This window comes from Colletotrichum karsti, assembly GCF_011947395.1.
Source record: "Colletotrichum karsti strain CkLH20 chromosome Unknown Scaffold15, whole genome shotgun sequence".
NCBI lineage: Eukaryota > Fungi > Ascomycota > Sordariomycetes > Glomerellales > Glomerellaceae > Colletotrichum > Colletotrichum karsti.
Genome location: NW_024065915.1, coordinates 355444 through 380694, shown reverse-complemented (window position 1 = coordinate 380694; position 25251 = coordinate 355444). Strand labels below are relative to the sequence as shown.

Below are 25251 nucleotides of genomic sequence, written 5' to 3'. Positions count from 1 at the left end.
ACCTGAGCCTGGTATACCTCATGCCATTGACGGGTGCTCAGCAATACTCATCCAGAAATCAGTCTCAAAATCGCCCGTGTTCCAACCATCCCATGGGTCCCAATGTTCGTTGATATCCAGAGACGGATTGTTCCCCTCGAATGACGCGCCGGCAGGGTTTGCAGAGAACTGGCCTGAGATGAACCGGCCTACGACGCTCTTCACAGTGCTCGTGGCTTCTGCCAATAAAGCGTAGTTAGGATCGTCGAAGTGAAGCAGAGCTCCCGTCTCAACCTCAGCGACCAGCACATTCAGGTCCTGTATGATGGAGGCCAGGTCTAGAGTAGAATTCTGACTCATCAGAGAGCGGTTGAGCAGAGCGACGCATAGTACTCCGGCGGATGCCAGACCGTAGTAAGCGACCTTTGTTATGATGTGTTAGTTCAAGCTTCCCAAGACCCGAAAGACAGGGGTGCGATCCGACTTACCCTCCAAACGACCGAGGTGCCGGAATTCGCCAGATTGTTCTTCAATACAACGGACTCTACAATCACCTTCAGCATGTTGGCTGAAAGGTCGATGAGCTGGGTGTCTGGTTCTTGCATCCGCCGGGTGAGTGCGAACCGAAGCAGGAAGAGGACGTGGAGATGATTGAGCTTTGCGCTGACCATGAAGTCGCGCTCTACGGCAGACCGGTCTTCGTATTGCTTCAGGGCTGATTCGAGGCGGAAACGATTGGGGAGGGCGTCCCATATTGCCTGGGCGTCCTCTTCGATGATGCTAGGATACGGGAATTAGCACGTCTGCCCATGATCCTCCTCATTACGGGGCAGACTCACTTGGCTTGTCTAATCTTTTCCTCGGGATCTTTCTCCTTGAAAAGTTCCAGAGTTTCTTCCTTCAGCCCGGCGCAGAGTGCAGACCAGCGAGTATCTGCCATGTAGTCGAACTTTCCGTCCGGAGTCTGCTCGAATTGGAGCTGTAAGGCCTCCAAGCTCTGCGCCCTGTTGTCGCGAGACAGACAGTCCCATATGTTTATCGGACAGTACTTTCTCAGGATACGCGGGGGACGACCTAGGAAGATGGAAACGTTCTTATCGGCCGAGTAGGTTCGTGCAAAGGCTGCTTGTCTAAGGCTCCTGAGAAATTCGGGGGCTTCAGGAGCACCTCGGGCCTGTTCGTGGTAGCCGAGGGCGAAGAGGGAGCTTGCGACGTCGCCTAATCTTCTCCAAGACAGATAGCCTTTGAGAACGGTCAGGTTGGTTCATCTGGGAGGTGGGAATCGGCGATAGGGAACGGGAGGCATGGGTAAAAGCAGGAAGGGGCGGAGAGTGAAGTAGGAGAAAGGTGCACTTACTTTGATCTCCATTGACAAAAGAGTGAAGGATGAAGTTTTCATATTGCAAGAACAGTTGGAGGTCATTCAGGCAGTCGAGAGACAGACTCCACTCCAAGCAACGATCCGAGTACTGCATTGCCTTTCGCTGAACTGATCGTCTTTCCTCTGCGGTCACATATAAGTGATCGAAAGTGACCAAATCAATGGCAGCTCTCGTCATAGCCGCGAAGAAAATACCCAAAGCCTCCCACCGAGGCTGCGTCGGACCAAGATGCAGTGCGAATTCATCAATAGTATCGGCGGCGCTGAAGGAGGGCGAGCGACACGAGTTCGAGAATAAACTCCTCGACACGTTCTCGAAGTCCTGACGTGCTTTCCCGAGGCATTGGTCAATTATGATCAACTGCGCTGTCCCGATGCATTGCTTCGTGAAAGGTCCTGCCAAAGCAAGATTAACTCCTTTGCCGAGCCAGCAGTTCACCAACGAGATCCATCGAGACAGCTCGGAGTGGTTTACGAGCTCTTCGATCAAGTTCGCTCCTTGAGAGATCGTCGCGCTGTCGATACGACAGGGGGGCTCTCTCAGAGTGTCCTTCCCGATCTCATTGTCGACGCCTGCGGATGAGATTTGGTAGAAGAGAGTGGTGTAGCTCAGAGACCCGAGATATCCCGGATTCGGATACCGTCTCGGCTTCGTCAACGGCGCCACGGCGGCGGCGGCGGCGGCCGACGAGGTGGCCGTGGGAATGGCAGTGTCAGTGGCAATCGACGAGCTACTACGACATCAATCAGCTCGTGTAGCGAGGCCGTGCAAAGACAAAAGCAGTGTGTCGCCGAACCTAATCACGCCGCTCGCGGAGCCCGACGTCTCCTGCTGCCGCCGCTTGCTCCGTTTCTTGAACGGCCTGTCGCGGTACGCGCAGCGGGAGGCTTGGTCCCTGGCGCGGCATCTCGAGCATACGGGCTTCGCATGATCGCAGGCCAGTTTGGATAGCCTGCACGGATCGCACGCTGCTAACTTTGGAGGCATTGGTCGGTCGGGATTGTACTCCGGCTTTCACATGGATATGGAGGTGGATGGTTTCATCAAGCGAGCCCGGTGCGGTGTTCGCGTTACTCCGACACGGTTTGGCCGATGGAAGGAGGCCATTTTTGGCGGCGATGTTGCGGGGTTAATACGACGATGAGTTTGCCAATCAGCATGGCAGCTTTAGAGCGTGCTGTTAGTCAAGAGTTTCTGCATCTTGCGATTGCACTTGGAAACGAGTTTGCCAGCTCTGAAGCTGAGAACAACAAGAATCAGTCCAGCAAGATGCGCCGGTGCTTTATCTGCCACCCGCGGGATGCACGGAGGGATGCATGCATGTCATATGGCGTTGTGGAATCAATCTCGGCTGCCCGAACATCGCAATGTCTCGCCCGTCTGAAGGAGCAAAAAGCAACGATCGAAAAAACCTATCGGGGCGGTCAACCGACTCAACCTTGGGCCGAACCGCCGGCATACCAAGACAGATGTTGGGATGATCGCACTAAACGCATATAAGCTCAACGATTAATCGGGGATGCGGATGGGTGCACGTTTGACTCGTTGACCTGATCGTCGTCGACCTCCCCTCGGCTGAATCATGGCCCAACGAGGTGCTGCTCTGGAGTGATGTGATGAACTGGGTGGTCGCATATCTCGGTCGGTAGCTCCCTTCAGGTAAACGATCGACCGCCCGGTGAGCGAATTTCTTTCAAGCGTAAATTATCGTTGAGTGCTCTTCAAGGTTGTTTATTGTTTATTTTTGGGTCTTTCCAAGCGACTGTCGATCATCCAGACGGGCGATCGCGATGGTTGCGGGCAGAGAGGAGAGTAGAGAAGAAGAGAAGTTTGGAGGAGAAGGGGCAGTTATGGCGTGAAAACGAAGGCATCGCATCGTAAATTACCAAACAATGTCACAAGCTTCGTGAACAGGATGAATAGGCTCAGTTCCTAGCCATCGCATATGCTTCTCGAAGGTTCCGGCTCATTCAGAATCTGATTCCTGTCAGAATCCTCGTCCCCGTCTCCACTGAAGCCCAAGAAAAACAAAAATAAACATCAAGAATAAAGAGAAACCGAGGAGGTAAACTGGGGACGCGGGATAGTGAACGGGTCCTTGCTTCTCCATAGAATTCTCCATATCGTCCCAACTTGAATGTTCTGGCAGATCGTCTGAACACGGCCCAAGGGTTGCCGAGCTTATCAGACCATCAACCGGGAATGAGAAAAGGGCACAGGGTGACTAGAGACGGCGCGGCAAATGGAAAACCAACTCCTTCACGAGTCGCACTAGATGATGAGAAACACCGAGAATACGATGTCTCTCCAAGACGGCGCAACGGCGATCTTGCGGCCTTGGAGAAGCGCACGACTCATGATGAATTCGCTTTCGAGGCTTACCGTCAGCCGAGCGCCTGTCCAACGCCAAAAACGGTCTCCAGAAAACCAATCTACGCAAAAAACGGCACACTCTACGAGCTCAAGCGGTTGTCACTCGTCGGTCTCTTGACTCAGCTAATAATAGTTAAGGTTTTTCTCGGCCTTATCGAAGGCGGGACACAAGGCGGGCAGGGCAGCGTCGGTTTCACGTAGAGCGGCCATGAGCTCAAGCCGTGATCATTCTGGCGTCTTGACTCTGTTGCCTCCTTGCCTCCCCAAGCCATACTTGACGTTGATATCGCCATCCAGTGAGTGAAAGCGTGGGAAAAGAGGCGGCTGGTGCTACGTTACCCCCCTTAATCTAGCGTCGGACCCCAAGGAGAGACCCTCTTCTCTAAAATAGGGGACGTGGAGCCTCGGTCGTTTGTTTGTGACATCACTGCCCTGTCTCTGCCCTATGTTAAGGTCTTGGTGCAACTTGTGCGGCGCGGCCTAACATGCGAGATCCCGTCCCTACCGAGCTGTGTCTTCTTGTCATCAGTATGCTACTGAAGCCGGGGCGCAGCTTGTTGGCAGTGCCACGCCTTAACCAACCAACCACTCGATTAACGTTGCCTCCCGAGTCCAGAAGAGAGAGTCTCTTGTGCTAAATCGAGAGAACCGAACCAATCGGCGCTCTCGCGAGCTCCGGTTCCCGAGGCCGCCGGTAGGTCCCTTGACGGGTTCAGCTGGCATCTGTCTTTCACCGTCTCCAGTTCTTCGGAGTGCTCGTGTGGCTGGGACGGCACTGACGGGATGCCAGTTGGACGGATTCTCCATCGCCAAGAGAGCCCAGCAGCCCGACGGGTTGACGGCTCCTTGTGAGGCTCCTCTCGTATTTGTCCGGCTCTCCACCAGAGAGGCCCATGATGTCAATCTGGGCCCCGCAGAAATGAACCCCTGGTCGGCATTACGAGAAGATCTTCGTGCCCCGGCAGTGCACCTGCAGTTTGCCTCTTGGTGCCGCCAATGATTACGAGCTGTTGATCATCCAGGAACGGGAATCCCTGGGTGAATGAAGTGTGGCACCCGGTCAACCAGAGTTAGTTGGGCCCTTGCCATCGTCAACTTGATATATAAGGTGATGGACGGTGCCGTCTTGTTGGAATAGAGAAAAAGAGATATCCTCATCACACTCACACCAACAACCTAATTCAAGACACAAAGATAATCTACCGACCACTACAGTCTTTCCAGAACACCAACAAACACCACACCAACCTTTCCTGTCTTTAAGAAACAACCCAAACCCACAACCGCCAAAATGCAGTTCAAGTCCATCACCGCCCTCACCTCCCTCGTCGCCGCCGTCTCCGGCCTCCCGACCTTCTCCGCCACCAACGGCACCACCAACGGCACCGCTCCCGGCCTCCCCGCCGACGCCAAGTTCCAGCTGATGGCCCTCCGCTCCGCCTCCGAGGTTCACTTCTCTACCTTCCAGGCCGCCAAGTCGTCCATCTTCCTCCAGCTCCCCTCCCAGGAGGCCACCTGCGACCAGCGCAACGGCACCGACGCCGCCACCTTCTACCTCTCCCAGGACGGCGGCCTCTACCTCTACGCCGCCTCCGCCACCCCCCAGCAGCTCTACGCCGACCGCTCCGGCATGGGCCAGGGCAAGCTCGGCTACACCACCGGCGCCCAGCCCGCCCCCCGCAACGGCGAGCGCACCGGCTGGACCGTCGACTCCTACGGCGACCTCACCCTCGACGGCGCCGGCTTCCTCGCCTGCCCCAACAGCATCGAGGGCGCCTGGTCCGTCTGGGTCTCCTCCGGCGTCTCCAACCCTGCCGGTAACACCGACTGCCTGGGCATCTCCGTCCGCGCCGTCGCCGTCTCTGCTCCCAACAGCTGCTCTTACACCTCTTAAGCGGTCTTTTGTGCGAACACTTTGGGCATTTGAATTGGCTTCGGTAAAAGGCATTGGGACTACCCGGGATATCCTATAGAATGGCGCTTATGTATTTATGGCATGCCCTCACGACCCGAGGGTAACTGTACATCGCGATAACGCGGCAACATTACTTCTCTGTACATGAATTAATATGTCACTTTTCAAACTTTACCTAAATCAGTCCAACTGTGAATCCTCAGTGCTTCGCCATGTGAATAACAGCATTGAATAATGCTTGGCCAAACAACTGAATTGTATCATCGGCCACTTGTAAACTGCTGCTTCTAGGTGTATTTTGTAGTTTTATTTTTTAGGTTTATCTTCACTGGCTGAACATCAGCCCTCGACCTTATTGATTCCCTCTGAATCCATCTCCAGCTTCGCCTTGTTGAACTCCGGGTCATTCGTGGGCAGCTCAATCCGCCATTCCGAGATCTGCGCCGCACTAATCTCCACCTCGCCGTCCGTCCCCAGGGCCAAGATGTGGCCGCCCTGCTTACGGTCCTCGGTGATGAAATGCAGGTGATCGCCGGCGACGTTGATGCCGTGCGCGTACTGCGGCGACCTGAAGCCGACGACCGTCCCGCGGATCGGCTCCGCGAACGTGTGCGACGCCTGGTTCGCCCCGACCACCACCATGCTCTCCCCGGGCTTGCTCTGTCCGCCCGCCGTGCGCGTCGTCACGTTCTTGAAGACGCCCTCGATGCGGATCGCCAGGAAGAAGTTCTTGGAGTCCGGGAAGTCGTGCGAGAGGTGCTCGAACAGGCCCTTCTTGTCGTCGAAGCTCGCCTTGATGGTCGTCGTGGGCCGGAACCGCGTGACCATGGCGAAGGGCGAGACGGCTTCACTTGAGGGGCCGGTGTCGACTTCGCTGACGGTGCCGTCGGATTTCATCTGGTACAGCTTCCCGTCGAGGATGATCATCTCGCCAAACATGTGGCGGAACGTGCCAAGGCCGTGGTCTCCATGTGTGATGAGTTTTGAGACGGGTAGGCCGGTGGAGGCGATGCCGTCCATCAGGGCCGAAATGATGGAGTACTGGTATATCTCGTTGACTGCCATGTTTGAAGCTTAAGGTTAAGATGAATGTAGAGGTGATCAATCGTCTGATGGTGTTTTCCTCCAACTCTTCAATGTCAGATTCGAGTCCAGGAAACGCCGAGACCGGAAGAGCAAGGAAGCGAGGTTCCGTTTTTACTTTTGATAAGGATTCGATGCCTGCAGGTGCAAGTGGACTCACTTTGGCCTCCTCACGACCCGGAACTGCCGTGCAAAATGCTTCTTCAACAGACACAAAGTCCCTTTCGTTCACCTGCACCTGCAATTTGTTGAGTCATCACCGTGCAACCTGCGCTTTGGGTTCCACCTCGGAAGACGCTGACGTCAGTCAGACGTGCCGGAACGCCGGCAGCGTCGACCGGAGGAGAAAGCGCTAGGCGTCTTTGCGGTCTTTGCGGCGTTTGTGTGAATGTTGTTTTCTCCACACCGGCGACTTGGTTATCGTGAGATCACTTCATTCCACTCCCGTTGTCCCGGTAGTATGGTCCTATAATTCGACGAAAACGGCCTAGGATATCAGTCCTCCCTCTGCCTGTCTGGCTGGCTACTTTCTTCGATAATTCTTCTCCCCTTCTTCACCCTAATCACAATCGTATAATAGTACTTTCGTCAGCTTATCTACCCCTCACCATGTCGTCAACAGAAACAGTCGACGTCGTGATAGACTCCCTTATCGCCGCCGGGGTCCGACACATCTTTGGCGTCCCCGGTGCCAAGATCGACTCCGTCTTCAACGCTCTGATCGACCGCCCCGAAATCAAATTGGTCGTATGCCGTCACGAGCAAAACGCCGCCTTCATCGCCGGCGCTATCGGCAGGATCACCGGCAGACCGGGGGTGTGCATCGCCACCTCCGGCCCCGGAACGAGCAACCTCGTCACGGGTCTTGTAACAGCAAATGACGAGGGCGCTCCCGTCGTCGCGATTGTCGGAGACGTCAAGCGTGTGCAGGCCGCCAAGAAGACGCACCAGAGCCTGCGCGGCGTTCAGCTGCTCCAACCCGTCACCAAGAAGGCCACCGGCGCCGTGCATCCCGACCAGATCGCGGAGATCATGCTGGATGCGTTCCGCACTGCGAGTGCGTATCCCCAGGGAGCCACGGCCGTGAGCCTGCCGATCGACATCATGACCGCGGGCACCAAGACGAGCATTCCCGCCCTGCCGTCGAGAGCCTTCGTGCCGCCCGAGTACGGCACCTCGCCGTCTGCATCGCTAAGCCGAGCGGCATCAATGATCCAAAACGCCAAATTCCCCGTGCTGTTCCTCGGAGCCAGGGCAGCCACGCCGGAGGCCGTCGAAGCGGTCCACGGATTCCTCCGGAAGCACCCTATCCCGGTAGTCGAGACTTTCCAGGCCGCCGGATCGATCAGCAGGGAGTTGGCTCACTTATTCTACGGCCGAATCGGCCTGTTCCGTAATCAGCCCGGCGACAAGCTCCTGTCGCACGCAGACCTGGTAATAGTCGCCGGCTACGACCAGTCCGAGTACGATGCAGATGCCTGGCACAAGAAAACAGACCTCGACATCCTGCACCTGGACTGGATCCCTGCCGACTACGGCGCCTTTTACAACCCCAGGCTCGAGCTCGTCGGCTCCATTGCCGCCAACATCAAGGCGCTCATGAACATCCTCGCAAACGTCTCGCGACCGCAGGAGCTCGAGTCATCGCGAGAAATCTTCGCCGAGTTCCACGCGTGGGAGCAAAGCCCACAGGCGCTCGGCCAGACCGGCGACGGACCGGTTCATCCCCTCCACTTCATCAAACTCATGCAACAGCTTCTCCCGTCATCCCCCATCGTCGCCTCGGACGTGGGAAGTATGTACATCTGGCTCTCGCGCTTCTACTTCGCCTACAGCCCCAAGTCCTTCCTGGTCTCCAACGTCCAGCAGACCCTCGGCGTCGCCCTCCCCTGGGCCATCGGTGCCTCCCTCGCCCAGGAGAACCCGAACCCCCGCAAGGTCGTGAGCATCAGCGGCGACGGAGGCTTCCTCTACAGCGGACAGGAGCTGGTGACGGCCGTCCAGCAGGGGTGCAACATCACGCATTTCATCTGGAACGACGGAAAGTATAACATGGTGGAGTTTCAAGAAGTCGACAAGTACGGCCGCAGCTCGGGCGTCGACCTGGGCGGGGTGGACTTCGTCAAGTACGCCGAGGCCTTCGGGGCCAAGGGTCTGAGGGTCACCCGTTCGTCGGAACTCGAGGCCGTCATGAGGGAGGCGTTGAGTCATGAGGGAGTGTGCGTCGTGGACGTTGATATTGATTATTCGCACAACCACGAATTGATGAAGAATGTGATCCAAGATTCGATCAGTTAAGCTGCGGTGGAACAAGGGGCCAGGCAGATGGGTTACCGCTAGACATGGGGGAATCGGGGTGTTGATGGTTAGACTGGTTTGCCAAGAGCACGGGTTTGTATCGTTTTGTCCGCCAAGAAAAGCTTCCTGGGTGTTTTGATTGGGATTGGGTCAATATCAAAGTGGTTGATGCTTTGTGAATCAGTCGTCTGATGCTAGGTGAGGTTGCTTGAATAGTGAGTGATGGTTCCGGTCGTCAGTGAAGCTATGGTCTGTACCAGCTCGGTCTCGCAAAGCATCGACGACATCAAGCTACTGACTCAATATTCTTGCATGTTTATGCTGATGATCAATAAGTGGTTTTAGTAGCGATGAATACCGTGCTTACAGCCTAGCTATTACGTGCAGTGGATGGCGACGGGCTACTCCGGGAGCTGAGGTTGAAACTTTCCAGTTGGTGTGATCAACTACTTTAGTAGTCCTTGCTTCTGGAATCTTGACGGAATCGCGATATTCGAATTATTCGAGAAGAAGTTTCTTTGGTCCCTCATGTGAACGTCCTCACTTCTTCGATTTCTGCAGGGGAGGCAGCACAAGCGCCTGGTCGCGATTCTTCGCGTGCTGACTCTATTTCAACGACAGAGCTTCAAGGACGTCGGCATGAATAACGCGCTGGAACGACATTCATGTGGTCTTATTCTTTACTTTCTCAGGGAAATGCTTGGAAAAGCGTAAACCAGACTGTCAATCTATAATGTCAGACTTCGTCGCCAAGATGTATCGTGAATCCTGCAACTTCAGTAATTAGTAACTGCAAATCACCACTTTCTTTCCGATCATCAAGCAGAGACTCCATCGTTAGGATCTCGAAGTCTTTTGTGTCCACCTGCGTCCAGGATTCTCAGCCCTACACTATCATCCGGGTCTGGACCGCCGCTCGCTTCTTCAGACGGGTCGCACGGATGCAGATACGATTCCGCCCGCAACGGCGGAAGTTTATCGGAGACGGGGGTCAAGAGACTCGCCTCGCTTCTTCGCCTGTGGTGGAGGTTGTTTTCCCAATGCATATGCAGGGGTTCTTGGGAAGCTTCAGGATAACAGAGATATCGGAGTTTAGGACGTGTTGGTGCGAGTCTCGGTCCCCATCAAGCACCGACAACCGACTGATTTCTAAGCCAAGCTCGCCAATGTCGCAATCGCCCGCCCCCGGTTTCCCCGCGGTTCCTCGACTGTGGACTTCCCCTCATGTGAAGTCATCTATCACGACATCGATTCGCCAATGGTGTGAGTTCTTCTGTTATAGATTCATTGGTAATCCGTTGATCGAGCTCGATTCCCATAAATCAGTGAGCCTCCTCGTCATCGCCCTCGTCGCATGTCAACTTACTCGGTCCACACGAAAGTAAACACACAGCACGTCTTCTCGTGAGAATCACAAACAAAACCCCGCAATGTCTTCCGCACCCAAGATCAAGCTGTACACCAACCACGGCTGCCCATGTACGTGAACCTCACACCCTCAGGCGCATCACCAACTTCAAGTCCCATCCTGACCCCCTCCCCTCGCACTCGCCCCTCTCCAACGTACCTGAACACATCCACGTGCGAGAAACATTTAAGCATGTCCATTCCATCAAATGAGACGCGAGACACACACAAAAAAGACCACCAAGGACTGATTCAGTGGGCAACCAACCCGAAAAAACAGGGGCTCACCGTGCGCACATCGCCCTGATCGAGCTCGGCCTCCCGTACGAGGAGGAGATCATCGACCTCTCGGTCCCCCGCACGCAGGAGTACCTCAAAGTCAACCCGCGCGGCCTGGTCCCGTCCCTCTCGTACGACGGCGAGATCATCACCGAGTCAGCCGTCGTCTCCCAGTTCCTCGCCGACGCCCACCCGTCGCACCTCCTGCCGGCCTCCAACTCCAAGGACGGCGCCCTCCGCCGCGCCCGCATCGGCTTCTTCGTCGACGCCTACGTCTCCAAGGCCAACCCGCTCATCTTCAAGGTCTACACCGCCAAGTCCCAGTCCGAGGTCGACGCCGTCGCGGCCAGCTACGTCGATGCCATTGCCAAGGAGATTGAGCCGCTTCTGAAGGACGCCGCGCCCTACTTTGGTGGCAGCGCGAAGCCGACCTTGGCTGAGGTGAGTTTGAGTCTTGATGTTTGCATCGCGGGTGCTTGGTCCTGACGGACTGCTCCGTGATGCCGGAACCTTCTTCAATACCCCGTGTTCACGATGCTAATATCCCGTACCAGGTCCTGGTCGGATCCTTCACTCTGAGGCTGTTCGCGTTTGCTAAGCACGAGCTGCTTCCACCGAGCCTCCTCGCCTCCCTGGAGGAGAAGACCCCTAATTTCTTCAAGTGGGCACAGGCAGTCAACAAGACCCCCAGCGTCACGCACATCTGGAATGAGGACAACGTGATCGAGAGGACCAAGTTCAGGATTGCCAGCCTACGAGGGGCCAGCAACTAAGCTTCGTGTACATAGAATTTGCGGGATAATTCCCCATCGTAGCCGGGAGGTTAAGCGATCTAATGTTATCAAGGTTCACACAAACTTCCAGGCGTCACCCGACTTTGAGTTGAAAAGCACGAGGTCTCATGTCCGAAGGATCGCCGGCAGTAAGACGGCGTGGTGTGATTGGTCGAGTCTAGACACTGTCGAGGATGGCGAGGACTTCGTATAAGTGGTAGAACGATGTTGATCATACTTATTCCAGGCCCCTACGTGGAAGTTTCCTTCGAATGGGTGCGGTCCATCGAGGAGTATCCCAAGTGTTGGCCGTCTGTGCCCTCTAAGCCCTGACCAGCTGTTGGTGGCTTTCTTTCGAAGGTTTTTTCTGAATTGTGTCCGCGGCGGGAGGGCCGAGAATGCTCCGCCGAGCATTTGAATCTTCGTTCTCGACCAATTGGGTTACTATTTTCGTGTCGCTGGAGTGTACCATTTTCTCACAGCATTCGTTCTCCTCGCCAGATTTGAGATCCAACGCACGAACTATGGTCTCGAGGATCGCTCAGATATCTTCAAGGTTTACGCGCAGGTAACTGGTCTGGCTTGAAATGATGCTGTCGCAGGTTCACGCCGGTAGTGATCATGTCCGTCGGAGATGTTCACCAAAGTGGCTAGAGACTCCGAGGACTTTAGTCGGCGTAGCGAACAACTGCCTAAAACATGTAAGCGACATCACCGCTTCGGCTCGGAGGAATGGGAAGATCATGGCCCCCGGTTGCGCAAAGAACGGACGTGAGATCTTCGATCGCGTGCTCGGGCTTCCAGAAGGCTTCAGAACGGGATGAAGTCCGGGTGCTCGGTGGTGATGAACCCTGCTGAGGATGCCATTGTGGAAGTTGGCATCAAGTTCGTCGAGTTCATCGCTTTATTGACTTAGTTAAACATGGTCTTGGCAAAGAATTAAGCAAGCAAATAGGCATAAAAGTCACAGATCGGACTCACCACAAAGTCCTATGCCCGATAGACACCGAAGGCAATCGGCCCTGAACATCAAGGTTTTGTGTATGGTAGGCCACAACTTGGGCAACTGCCGTTGGGATGCGTCGAGTTTCGTCCTCGTCAGAAACGTCTTCTGAGAGGGTGGAGGGTGGTCGAGAATGCAGGACAACTGTGTGAATGAAGAGTGCGGAAGGATGGCGGAGTCTAAATAGAGTTTCTGCTTGGACGCGGCAGACACCACAGACCAAACATCCCCGCTTACATACTGTAGGACTACCTTGAGTCTATGATTATTATTGTTGGTGTTGGTGTGTGGCTGGGCTGGCGGCAGCCCTTCTCGAAGGCGGTCTCGAAACACCAAGTTTGAAACATCACAGCGTTGACCCCGGAGCAACATCCGGATGGGACAAGGATTGCGAGCGGGGAACTGGCTCGGGACCTGAACGACACGGCTGTCTTCTCCAAAAAAGGACCAGAGATCTCCAATGCTACAATATCTGGCGACTATGCGGCAGGATGATGGGTGCGCACGGTTCGTTTGGACAGCTTCATGAATGATCGGCTCAGTGGGGAGAGGCAGAGCTCAGATTCCCGTGAAACCTGACAACCGACACCATGGCTGCTGCATCTCTTTCCAGCCTGGCACGTCCGAACTCTAAATGTCGTTGCAGACGACCCGAGTGTTGGTCGTCCTGTGGCGAGGGGACTGTTATGCGGCTGTGATATGGCGGCAAGTCATTCTCGAGATCCTTGGTGTTGGATCACGAATCACTTACACACCAACTTGGCATATGCGCACAGTCGCACACGCGCGCACACCTTCCTGCTCACCCATACACACACGAGCCGCACTTCTGAGGTTCCCACCCCCATCCCATCCTGAGATCCAAAACCTGGTGAAGGGGGCATTGTCGACGAGCAGCGAGAGGTCAGATAGGAGCTTTGTCCTCCCCTCCCGGAGACGCATCCCGTTGATCCCTTCCAATGGCATCTGAAGCAAGACCAGTTATCCTTGATGTGTCAAGGCTCAACGGCGAACGGCTTCCCGGGTGAAGGGGTTGATAACGACGTTTCCTCCCCACATTCGACAGTAGCGTAATCCTCCCGCTTGTCAACATCGTTCAGTCCAAAGCGAGGCGTTAGGTTCGACGTACCTGATATCCCGGGAAACAAGTTACATGCCGCCCGGTGCGGCGACTTGGCGACATTAGTTCCCTGCCGCGAACTTCGAGACTACCTACAGCGCCATCGATTCCGAGTCTTGGGTTACATGGAGTGGTGAACGAGTGGTGAGGATAGCGGATCAACACCGAGCAACATGTGGTTCTCCACATCGTCGACGGCCTCTCGTGGCCTGGTGTGGTTCACCATTGCGCTTTCGATGGTTGGGATCGCCGTGGTGAACGGGCAAGGCTTTCACATGCCGGAGCACCGGCTGGTCGAGCGTCAGCTACCGGATCTGAGCAACATTTCATCCTGTGGAGTGAGTAAATCAGGAACATCAGAATGAGTTCGAGCGACTCACACGTCCAGATAAACTGCCTAGTCCAGAGCATCACAGGGTCGGGTTGCGACATCACCAACACGACATGTTCCTGTGCCAGCTCTCAGCTTGGCCAGTTGGCCGCGAGCTGCCTGATTGCGAACTGCACGATGCAAGACTCTTTAGGTATGTAGATGACACACGTCTTAGATGGGCTGGGGCAGCTGACCAGGATCCAGATCTCGCAAAACTGCAGGCCTCGCAATGCAACCTACCGCACGAGTCTGAGACGACCAAGTTGCTGGCCATTCTCATAACCGTATACGTGACGGCTCTGATAGCGATCGGTCTGCGACTTGTAGCGAAAAGCTATGCCAGGATCTGGAGCATAGACGACGCACTCATCGTCTCCGCGATTGTAAGTTTCTGCGCTACGTAAATAATGAGGTGATGGTGCGCTAATAAGTGAATCTAGGTCATCGCCGTCGGGCCTTTCTCATTTGTCATACTGAGTACGTGGAGTTGCTGAATGAATGAAGATGTGAGCTAATACTTTGAAGTGGCAACAAAAGGGTTCGGAACTCATCTGTACGACCTACAATCTGGCGACTTATCAGAGATCCTGCGATTGTTGTACGCCGCCGAGATCATTTACGTCTTCGTCCTTCTTTTCGCCAAACTGTCGTTGGTAGTCTTCTATCTCCGCATCTTCACGGTCACGAGATTTCGCATTTCCGCATACGCATTAATCGCCTTTCTGGTGGTGGGACAAGTCATCATCGGATTCCTCACGATCTTCTCCTGCCATCCCATCGAACTGTTCTGGAATAAAGACATCCACACTGGAGGCTGTCTCGACATTAATCAACTAGCATACGCGAACTCGGCGCTGGCCATTCTCCAGGATCTCATCATCCTCGCTCTGCCGATAGCGATGCTCCCAGGCCTACAGATGAACAACAATAAGAAGATTTCGGTCGCCATCATCTTCCTGCTCGGCTCGGTCGGGTTCATATCCACCATTGTCCGCCTCCAAGTCCTTGCGGTGTTCGGCAACTCAATCGATCCGACGTGGGACTATGTACCCGTGGTGTGGTGGACGGTCATTGAGCTCGGCGTCGTGATCGTGTGCGCGTGTCTACCGATGATTCGCAACTTGGTGGAAAAGGTCTTCCCCAACCTGAGGTTCTTCAAATGGACCTCGCCAAAACCCTCGAAAGACAGCCTCGGGTCTTCCACGACGGAAGACAAGTCGTTCAAGCTGCCGAGATATCAAAAGTTCGGCCGGAGCCGCAGTCCCCCGCAATTCAGCGACAACTACGTACGCGACCACATCGGAAGCCCTTCAACAAAGGGCGGGGAGGCACAGTCGTCGTCGACCAAGTACCGCGACATGTATGCCTACGGCGGGTCAAAACCAAAGGTTCTCGAGCCCCCGACCTCGCCGCCTCAGCCGTACGACTTGTCGTGGAGATCCACAAACCCGTACGGCATTTCAGTCGATAATCCGTACGCGGTCGGGAAAACTAATTACAACCTGGAAATGCAGATGTTGGAAAGAAAAGAGAGGAACTTTGACGGAGAACACCCCGAAGAGAAGTACTACGGCCGGGCGATTTCGAAGGGTGAACACCCGATATCGCCAATATCAGAGAGATGTTCGCATTGCGGTCAACATCGTTGTGCGGATGTGTGACCACTTGAGATACCTGAAACAACAATTTCTTAGTAGCTAATAGATACCAAATATGCTTAAATCTCATTTCAATATCCCCGCAGTACTCGTGACATCTAAATGGATCCGGCTCACTACCGCTGTCAAATCTGGACGGCTCCGGGTCCCCGCTTTTCTCCCGGAAGGATACCGGACTGCTCCGGGGATAGCCCGGCGTGCGGCTTGGCCAGCGAAATCATCAAAGAGCTCCACTTCCAGTCCCTATCTTCATAGACGAAATACTTGGTCGACTTCTTTGTGATTCCGATATCAAGGTGTTTATCTCGAAGACTGCGAGGTCCTTATCACATGCGGGGTATCAAACGATAGGCAAGATAGACATCGGCATTCCATGACGCTCACCAAGCAGCCATAGACGCCGCGCTCCAATCTCCACCAATCTCTCCGGATTCTCGCTCCATCCGTGAAGCGTCCCACGAGGGGATACAAAAACCACCGGTCCTTGCATCCCGAACTCCAGCATGAAGCACAAATAAGCACCAAAGCAGCTTTGACAACGAACAAGCATTGACCCGAGTTTCGCAACACAGGGCGACCTAACCAAAACAGGCCACCTCCGAAGCTGCATTTGGCCGTTACTTGAGAGCCCTACGAGCCACCCACGTGAAACATGCGTCCTCTCTCCGCGCGATTGAGCTCGCTCGGCCTGCTGCTGCTGCTGTCTTCGGCAGGGCGATGCTGTGAGAAGCAGGAGTGCAAGGCGGCCGAGCAGCAGAGGCACAGCTGCGGCGGCACCTGCGGCACGCCGACCCCGCATCAGCAGGTCCCCATGCCCGTCCCCCCGCCGCTGCAGTGCATCCCGCAGGAGAAGACGACGTGGGCGACTGACGATGGGATCGATGCCTCGACGCGCGCGTACTGGATGAGGCAGGCGAACCTGGCCTTGCCGAACCCATGCCCGTTCGCGGCCTTTGGGGCTGTTGTCGTGAACCATACCATCGGCGGGTTGGGCGAGCTGGTCTGTACCGGCGCGAACAATGCCCAGGGCTCGGGTAACCCGTCATTTCACGGTATGCAGCCCAAGATACTCAACCTCGACGACTGCTGTGAGAGATGATATGCTAAAAGCGAAGTAGGCGAGATGGTCGCGATCAACAACTGCTCGGCCATCTTGACCGACCCCCAGGGAAAGTACAACATGACGCCGGCGGCGTCGCTCGCCGCCTTCAAGGACCTGACGATCTACTCCAACGCCGAGAGCTGTCCCATGTGCGCCTCGGCCATCCGCTGGGCCGGGTTCAAGGAGTACGTCTACGGCACGAGCATCGATGCCCTCGTCGGCTTCGGCTGGGGCCAGATCACCATCGGCTCCAAGGAGATTTTCAACCAGTCGTCGAGCCTGTCGCGCAAGACGGGATTCCTTGGCGAGGTGTTGACGGAGGAGACGGATGGTTTCTTCAACTGGCAGTTTCGTCCCAACGCGACGTGTCCGCAGGGCTGTTCTCGCGCGGCAAGCGGTCGTTGTGCGCCGGCGTGAGGTGCCGAGTCGGCGCCGTTGGGTTGGCGAGGTCTTGCATGGCGATAACCCCTCCAAGTGAGGCAAAACAATAATTTTATGAAGCGAATCTCACTTGGCATCGGAGTTCCTGCTGTTTTTGACACTTTGAGGCTCATTTAGCTTTGGGCTGCGCCGGCTGTTGTGAGTGGTGGTTGTGAGGCGACTCAACACCCGACATCGCGAGATCATCAACCACCACCAAAACACCACCACGATGCGTCAAATGAGAGGCAAAAAGAGACGTCAGGTCTTGAACCCAACCCGATTTGAACGGATAACCTTTCGATTGACAACCAGAGGCATCGCTGGAGTCGAACGCGCTACCGTTGCGCCATGGGTCCTTGTTGTAACTGTAGCCAACATCGTGACTTTTCACGGCGGAGAACACGGGCTCCGCTCACTGGGGTTTGCCCCGCTTGCCACTTGGTCAGTTGGTCGCTGCCTAGTAGGTCGGAAGCAAGCAGGCCGGGATGAGTTGCGTGAAGTGTGGAATGAGAGCGAGGATTAAGGCGGCGTTGAACGTTGGTCTTGAGTGAGCGGGCGTGACGACGCAGTCAACAAATGTGTAATGCATGGAAAAATACACCTGACGCTCTTACTTATCGAATTGAATTTGATAAACCGATTGTCAGTTCCCATATGTTGGGGACGACAGTCGCAGCGTAGGGTGAAGACGTTGTAGGTTGACTGTTGTCGGTCGGCCAGGGTCTCTGACACGAGCGTCTCTAAGGCAGCCTCAATCGACTGACCTGCAACTTCTTCAATGTGAACAGACATGCGTAATTCACGCCTTCTTGCAAGAGATCATCGGGTCGTAAATACCCAAACAGCGCCAATTCTCACATCTCACTCGCATCTTTCAGACCGCCAACCCGTGTACCCATTCCTTCATTCAAAACCAACCTACACTGACAAGACGTAAGAACCCAGTCACAGACCGAGTCTAGGTAGGTGTCCCCTGTAAGAACTGAAGCAAAGTTGTGAAATACAGCACCTTAATTATCCCGCAACTCAATTGAACCACACCACCGCAAACACAAAAAGGGACGCACACCGCACTGAGATGTCTCAAGCAGCAAAAATCCACAAGATCGCAACATCTTCATCAGAAGTGCACCGGAGCAAAAGGAAAGGGCCCAATCGGGATTCGAACCCGAGACCTCGCCCATTCACGTTTACGCTGAGCGTAAGGGTTGAACAACCCGAAGGGCGAATCATACCACTAGACCATTGGGCCGCGAACGGCTGACAGTTCCTGAGGAACCGAATGCGGTGGATGCCAGGGCGGCCAATTCTGCGGGCTATGTTGGCTTGCCTAACGGTTGGCGAGCTTCTGCGCGTGTCACCATGATGCATTCTCAGGAAGAGCAGCTCGCGCCGCTAACTCGTCGGGAGACAGTTCGAAGCACAGAATATGTTCGTCTAGACTTTCTCAGTTTCTAGAAGGTGGTGGAATTGCGAGGCTTTGAGTTTCGCTATCGCAATTGCTGTCAAAGTCAACTTTGGCGATAAGACGGAAATATCATCAGGGCGAAAGACCGGTGTCAACTGTACCATGGGAAATGCCAAGTACCCGACATGAAAGCCCGACTCGGCGGTGAAAAGTCTCGCTGAATGAAAGCTTCTTTGCGTGTCGTATCGAGTCGCTGATTTCGCGTGGCATCTGTAGCCGAACCGGCTTTGATACCTTTCTGGATTCGACATGTAAGTGGACACGTCCAAGCTTGTGTGCTCGTCGTCTCCATCGTTTCCACATCGCGAAAAATAACCTATGGACCAAGCTCGGGGACTCACCGGACTGCCGGAACCGTTGACGAAGTAGCATCGATGAAATTGGGATAGTCGATCGATGAGCGGCTTGCTCGGGAAGAGGCGTAGCTATTTTGAACAACAATATGCGATGTGTTAAGACTGCTGATCATTGCTGTTGACTCTGGTTCTTGAAAGTCATGCCTCAATTCTTCGATAACATGGGCAGCGAAGGATTAGAGCCCACGTGCTCACCTGCCCAACCCTCCGCCGCCGCAATTGATTAATCTCATCTCATTGAAAACGTAATCATCTCGCACCCATTCGCTAGCGGCAGTCCTGGAACCATCCGGACCCCGTGGGAAGCTGGAACCACAGCCGATCCCTGGTTGATGCGCTTATACGACATTGGGCGGTGGCAAATTGGCAACTCGCGCCTAGCGCAATCAGCTCAACCAACTTTTATATCAACCCTATGGATATCTTTTCCAGAAAAATTCGCGGACAAGAGATCAGATCCGGCCCAGCTCCCGGCCATAGAGCCGGATCAACGTCCTCCCACTTACCATCGAGGCTAGGGGTTCCCGAGTGCGACGAAGCCCATATCCCTGCCCCGCGACATGGGACGTCAGACTTCAACAAGGGAAGCAAAACTCGGACCGTGATAGGAAACCTGTCGTCGGCAGAACAACCTCATATCAGCCCGTAAACAACATGTCTTAGCACGGAGGATTATAGCCCTATGAACATTCAGTATCTGGGGTCCTGTCACCATAACTGAGACAGGATTCATTAACACTTCCTGGCAGCATCGATGTTGATCGCGGCATTTGCGAGGGAGTTGCGCAGATCTTGTCAGGGTTGCCCAAGCCACACGTCCGGAGAGAGCGACTCGCTGCAGCCGCCGGAACGCGGGATGTCAGGAACACACGCCTTACAGACACGCCTTTCGACGTTCGCGACGCCTCGCCTCGCCTCGCCGGGCACTCGTGGCTTTGTATAAATGCTTGTAATACGACCCTAATCTTACCCTGACGCCCCGACCGCCAAGAGTATGGGACTGCATGCGGTTGTGGTGCCTGAGCATGGTACATGACTAGTGTGTCGTCCAACGACAGGAACCGCTGCGTGAAGCTTTTGGCACCGTCTGAACCTAACGAGCATGACAATATCGAGTAGATTGGGATGTTTCTATAGCAGTTCGTCTGATATTGTTCATTTGAGACCTTTCAAGACCGTCTATGCCGTCGAGTTGTGTGTGTGTCTTGACAACCAGAACCTTCACGGAGTGCGTTCCGACAACTCTCGGAACCGCCCCAACTCATCTGAAGCGGGGATAGAGTTACAAATGTGGAATATCGCGAGCCCCTTCTAATAACATGGGAGTTTGGCGGTGGGTTTCGTCACCCCCTTCCGGCTAGGTAACCTGGCCCCGACTGCAGGGTGTCGACATCTTCATATTGCATCTCGTCTGGGGGTGGGTGGGCAGAACAGAGCAGTCAAAAGGGGCGCCCTGCCGTCAAAAGCGACCCCCAACGTAAACTCTGTTCGGCCGGCTGCCCGTCATGCCTCGATACAGCAGAATATTGCCTCTTAATCGCGATCTCTCGTGATGTTGTTGCCCTCAACGCCCTGGGCGGCGCTCCTGCTGGCCAGCGTCTTTTCTTCCGCCGCGAAGGCGGACGACTGTTCAGTCGACCCGTTAGTTTTACCCGTAAAAGTAAGGATTTTGTTGCCGTTCCTCCTCACGAGTCATTCCGTCACTTTTCAGACCTCGTCTGTTCTTCTTCTTTCGGTGTCGTGGTGGGTTTGGAGCACCTTGTTGTGATCGTGGAGTACTGACCTCGGCCACCCCCCGCAGAACGTTACCTTTCCGAATGGCATCGGTGCCAACCGCGGCGTCAAGCTCACGCTTGGAGGCCAGGTTCAAGGCATGCGCATGTCTACTATTTTGAACAATACGCGAGTGAGGAATATTCTGGATTGTCCGGACGAGGACACATTGGCTTTCATCGGCTGCCAAGGCGCGTCCGGTAGTGTGTACGATACGAAAGGGTCATTCAGCCAAGTTTACAACATCAAGGACTGGAACGTCTCGTGCGTGCTCCCTGCTGAAACCTTTTATCTCTTGGCTTGCTGACTCCGTGTTTAGATTCGTCGATGCACAGCCTGCCGACGGCATCACGACGGTGCTCCATGGTTATGATGTCGCCAACTTCACCGACGGCCCGGCTGTCATGTACGGATATCCGTTCGAAGTCTGGGCGGATTTTGATTCCATGAACAAGAGCGCTCTTGCACTTGGCCCCGACTCTTCCACGATAGACTTGTTCGTGGACCACAAGCTTGCACCGACATCAAGTTGGAGTCTCGACTACGGCTCAACGTCCGAACTCTACCCCCGCGATGGCCAACTCGTCTTTGGTGGTGTCAACGAAGCCCGGTTCAACGAAACGCTCAAGACCGAATTCAGCATGTGGGGAGCCGGCGCACCGGTGCCTTGCCCGCTGCAGGTTCTCATCGCAGACATCACCCTGACCAACGAAGACGGCGAGCACTCCCTGTTCACCGACGTGGGCACCCGAGTATCCGCGTGCATTGATACCGTCCAGAACGACTTCACCTTCACACCGAACATGTTCTCGCGGTTCCAGAACTTCACCAACCACACCACGACATTCAACGGAACCACATTCAACCAGCAAACGTACCCTTCCAGCCTCGAGTCCATGATTGGCACTCTCACCATCAAACTGACGAACGGGTACACCACCGTTATCCCTCATTACGAGTTGGTGTCTCATCAGCGGGGCACAGATTCCCGCGGCCGATACGCCGTCACAAACAATACTCACATTCAGGCCACCGTGAGCTCCGGCATGAGCGACTTGGGAAACAATGTCCCCATCCTTGGTGGCGTATATCTGTCTCAAAACTACCTTCACGTCGATTACGATGCGGGCAAGTTCTGGCTTAGCCCTCAGGTCGCCAACGGCACGCTACCGGATCACATATCTTCGACCTGCAACGGAACCAGCACCAGCAGCAGTGGTGGTACGGCGATGGGCGTCAAGGTCGGCGTTCCGGTAGCCATCGGCGCGGCCCTGATCTTCTTCGTCGCCCTCTGGTTCTGGGTGAAGAACCGCAAGCGAAGATCCGACCCGGCGCTCGTCGGCGCCTCCAGATCCATCCCCCGGACCGAGAAGCGTGACGCCCCCGACTCCAAGTCCTCCACGACACGATTTGCCGGCTACACAAACTACCACGCCGTCAACCCAGATAACAGCATGGAGCTCGAAGGCGACCTCGGCACGAGGCGCGCGGAGCTGGAAGAGCCCGCTCCGGCGTACTCGCGCGCGTCGGAGTGGCCCCGTATGAACTCCATTCAAGGGGAGAACATGACTTACTATTCTCGATCGCCGGAAGAGGGCGAGAGCTACGAGCTGGCGGATACTTCCATGTCGCCGTCTCCCGTCCCCCCGACCTCTCCCATGCCGCCGCCGGTGGTCACCCGACCGCCCGCGAAGAGGCAGGACACGGCCGTGTCGGCCATGAGCGACACGTTTACGCAGAGTCCGACGGCGTTACGAAAGCAGATATCAAATTTCAGCGATCTTGTATCGCCGACGAGCACACGGGCAAACAGCACGAGGATACCATAAACCCGCATCATTCCCCTATTTAGCGTATTGTTTAGACGATTAATGATAATTCACTTCTTGAGGCACAAAATTTGACTGGAACTGCTCATCTGATCCACACATACTCAGAATCTCAAGTGATGCTTCCATTTCGTGACGCGCAATGCTACGCCATATTTGCGAAGACAAGTCAAAATTTGTGTTTGCTTGTTGCTCTATTATTCATTACATGTATTCGCCGAAACTGCCGTATTTGTGCCGCTGCATTATTGAAGATATTACCGCCACCCAAACACTCATCCCGATGATGCTTCCCCAGAGACACAGCATCGCTCTACTTCTCGGCGAGCCTCCGACCACCATCGCGACAAGGGTCGAGGACATAAACACAAGAACCCACGAGTACGTCCCCTCTTCGTACGTGGCCAACATCGAGCCGAAAATAACGAGCAGACACCACGCCGCCACCCACCACCGTCTTTCCTTGATCCATCCCCAGAATCCCTTCAGGATACCGTACATGGCCGGCGAGCCCGCACTCTCGAGCTCGATGCTGCCACCCTTGAGACGCTTCCGGATTTCCTCGGACAGCTGGTCATGCGAAAGATCGTCGGGGTTGGTCTCTTGCAGCTCTTTCCGAATCGCCGCCGCAAGCTCCAGCACACCCTTGAACCCCTTGGGCTTGTCGAACCTCCCGCGCATTCTCATCGTCATGTGCGCCTTGATCCACATGACGGACATCCCGATCGTCCATAGCATCAGCAGGATGAGCATGATGAAGAGTTGGATGTAGGAGAAGCCCCACTGGTACGTCTCGCGTACTGAGCTATTCAGGTTGTCGAGCTCGGTCACCGGCTGGCAGCTTCCGTTGGCCTTGATGTAGTCGAGTCCATACGTGCCGTTACCCAGCTTATACGAGTAGGCGACCTTAGTCTTGTCGCTAAATGGTTCCGTGCCCGTTCGTGGATCCGTCCAATTATTGCCATAGAGGGCGTCGTACTTTTCCGGCAGGAAGTAGGCTGAGATATTCAGGGTCGGGGCCTCGATAGTCTTGTTCATCCATGTTGACTTCTCATTCTTCAGTCCAAAGAAACCGTGTTGTTGGACGTCTGTCATCATAATGTTAGCAGACTACGCTTCGCGTGTTCCGAACAAAAGTGTCTGCTCCTACAGTCAGAGACGTTTCCATGCATGATGCATCTTTGATTCATCGGGTACTGTTTTTCCCAGTCTCTCATGCGGTCCGCGTTTTCGCTGTAGGGCGGATTGATGCAATACGCAAATCTACTGGTATAACCGCCGTAGCCGTAGTAGCTGCTGTAGGAGGTGTAGGGAACGTAGTCACTCCCCGACTCGCGAATCAACTGCTCGGCTTTGATTGATGGTCAGCACTCGACGAACAACCAGGTCTTGAGAGGACACGAGGACTCATTGTCCAAAAAACGCACAATTGGTTCGGAGGAACGTCACTGGGTAGTCTTTGGTCAAGTTTAGCCTGTCTCCATCGTGGATGACGTAGGCAATCATGTGGAAATCCGAAAACTTGAGCATCTCTCCGTCGATTCCGTTGACAAATGCACCGCTGTTCGCCTGGTATCCGGACATGGCGCTACCGAGCGTGGGAAACACCAGTATGAAGATGGCGACGATGACCATGAACGTCATGGCGACCCGCGAACGCAGTCCGTGAGACCGGGTAAAGTCTCGAAGCAAGTACCAGGTCGAGTAGAAATTCGGCGTCTCCTGGAGATAGATGGTCCAAAACGTCTCGTACGTGACGGGACTGACCTGGATGGACGTCGTGACGTAGTCGGAAAAGACGTTCCACGAGATCCAGGCAATCAAAGCCTGTCCACCTCGACTGAAAATCTGCAATAATATCAATATACTGTCAACAGTACTGAAAGAAGCACCTGAGGTCTCACCACATCCCATCCAACGTCCACAATCTTGGCGTTCGCAAATGTCATCTCGCCCCATGCCATGGTGATCTGGAAAAAGCCGGAGGCACCCCACCAATTGTACTGATTCATGATGATGTTGAAGCTGCCATCTGGCTGGCAAGCCGAAGCCTCCGAGCTAGCATTAAACAAAGCTTGATCGATGACATTGCTCAGCAAAATGGCAAGTCCGGTGAGCCAACTTAGAACGAAGAGCCACCCGATAACCATGAGCCACTTGAGGTTGATGAGGTCTTGGACTGCTTCGATTGCTGCTTCCACCCACGCCTCCTTACTCCGCAGACTCCGTACTTTTGAGCCGAAACTCGCGCATCGCCGCATAGACTTTTTTCTTTTCCTTGTTGACTGGCTTTCGTCGATGAGAAGCGGAGCGAATGATTTGGTGGATGAGACGGTGAGACTGCTCAGGCCGCTGGCCTTCCGTAACCCGGGGTCCATGGCTCAGAGTGGATTTTGCTTCGTGGTCCGACTCCCAGGAATGGAAAGTCGCGCTCGAGTTCTCAATGTTATCGTGTCATGTCGTTCACCCTTCGATACCTTTTGTCCAAGTGAAAAGAGATTTGACAGAGGTTCAGCCGCATTTCAATCGCTCCCGCGATACCGCAAGCCCGGCAGTCCGTTCCTTATGACGGCGAACCCACGGCGTCGGAGTCGGGATCTCAATTGAGTGCTGCCTGATGCAACCGACCGGGGGGACGAGAATGGAGCGCGTCTCCT

General features: G+C 54.8%; 9 protein-coding genes across 9 annotated transcripts; 6 read left to right on the top strand and 3 right to left on the bottom strand.

The window, feature by feature from the left end:
• Positions 1-18: 18 nt before the first annotated feature.
• On the bottom strand, positions 19-2348 carry CkaCkLH20_05354 (uncharacterized protein; the record flags this gene model as incomplete). Its single annotated transcript, XM_038888073.1, has 5 exons — positions 19-402; positions 468-759; positions 819-1221; positions 1337-2094; positions 2158-2348. The coding sequence occupies 5 exons, from the start codon at positions 2346-2348 to the stop codon at positions 19-21; spliced, it is 2028 nt and encodes a 675-aa protein (XP_038746549.1).
• Positions 2349-5025: 2677 nt separating this feature from the next.
• CkaCkLH20_05353 (cell wall protein PhiA) lies at positions 5026-5628 on the top strand (the record flags this gene model as incomplete). The annotated part of the gene is made up of 1 exon (XM_038888072.1): positions 5026-5628. One exon carries the CDS (start codon positions 5026-5028, stop codon positions 5626-5628), a length of 603 nt encoding a protein of 200 aa, XP_038746548.1.
• A 360-nt stretch (positions 5629-5988) lies between these two features.
• CkaCkLH20_05352 (alpha-acetolactate decarboxylase) lies at positions 5989-6714 on the bottom strand (the record flags this gene model as incomplete). The annotated part of the gene is made up of 1 exon (XM_038888071.1): positions 5989-6714. One exon carries the CDS (start codon positions 6712-6714, stop codon positions 5989-5991), a length of 726 nt encoding a protein of 241 aa, XP_038746547.1.
• A 627-nt stretch (positions 6715-7341) lies between these two features.
• Positions 7342-9030, top strand: CkaCkLH20_05351 (acetolactate synthase; the record flags this gene model as incomplete). Its single annotated transcript, XM_038888070.1, has 1 exon — positions 7342-9030. One exon carries the CDS (start codon positions 7342-7344, stop codon positions 9028-9030), a length of 1689 nt encoding a protein of 562 aa, XP_038746546.1.
• A 1430-nt stretch (positions 9031-10460) lies between these two features.
• On the top strand, positions 10461-11489 carry CkaCkLH20_05350 (glutathione s-transferase; the record flags this gene model as incomplete). The annotated part of the gene is made up of 3 exons (XM_038888069.1): positions 10461-10509; positions 10718-11157; positions 11271-11489. 3 exons carry the CDS (start codon positions 10461-10463, stop codon positions 11487-11489), a joined length of 708 nt encoding a protein of 235 aa, XP_038746545.1.
• A 2296-nt stretch (positions 11490-13785) lies between these two features.
• CkaCkLH20_05349 (uncharacterized protein) lies at positions 13786-15646 on the top strand (the record flags this gene model as incomplete). Its single annotated transcript, XM_038888068.1, has 5 exons — positions 13786-13950; positions 14001-14136; positions 14190-14368; positions 14426-14462; positions 14511-15646. The coding sequence occupies 5 exons, from the start codon at positions 13786-13788 to the stop codon at positions 15644-15646; spliced, it is 1653 nt and encodes a 550-aa protein (XP_038746544.1).
• A 649-nt stretch (positions 15647-16295) lies between these two features.
• On the top strand, positions 16296-17162 carry CkaCkLH20_05348 (cytidine and deoxycytidylate deaminase zinc-binding region; the record flags this gene model as incomplete). The annotated part of the gene is made up of 2 exons (XM_038888067.1): positions 16296-16695; positions 16762-17162. The coding sequence occupies 2 exons, from the start codon at positions 16296-16298 to the stop codon at positions 17160-17162; spliced, it is 801 nt and encodes a 266-aa protein (XP_038746543.1).
• Positions 17163-20544: 3382 nt separating this feature from the next.
• Positions 20545-22594, top strand: CkaCkLH20_05347 (aspartic-type endopeptidase; the record flags this gene model as incomplete). Its single annotated transcript, XM_038888066.1, has 3 exons — positions 20545-20652; positions 20794-21029; positions 21085-22594. The coding sequence occupies 3 exons, from the start codon at positions 20545-20547 to the stop codon at positions 22592-22594; spliced, it is 1854 nt and encodes a 617-aa protein (XP_038746542.1).
• A 204-nt stretch (positions 22595-22798) lies between these two features.
• Positions 22799-24972, bottom strand: CkaCkLH20_05346 (uncharacterized protein; the record flags this gene model as incomplete). Its single annotated transcript, XM_038888065.1, has 4 exons — positions 22799-23682; positions 23745-23945; positions 24022-24442; positions 24499-24972. The coding sequence occupies 4 exons, from the start codon at positions 24970-24972 to the stop codon at positions 22799-22801; spliced, it is 1980 nt and encodes a 659-aa protein (XP_038746541.1).
• Positions 24973-25251: the final 279 nt, after the last annotated feature.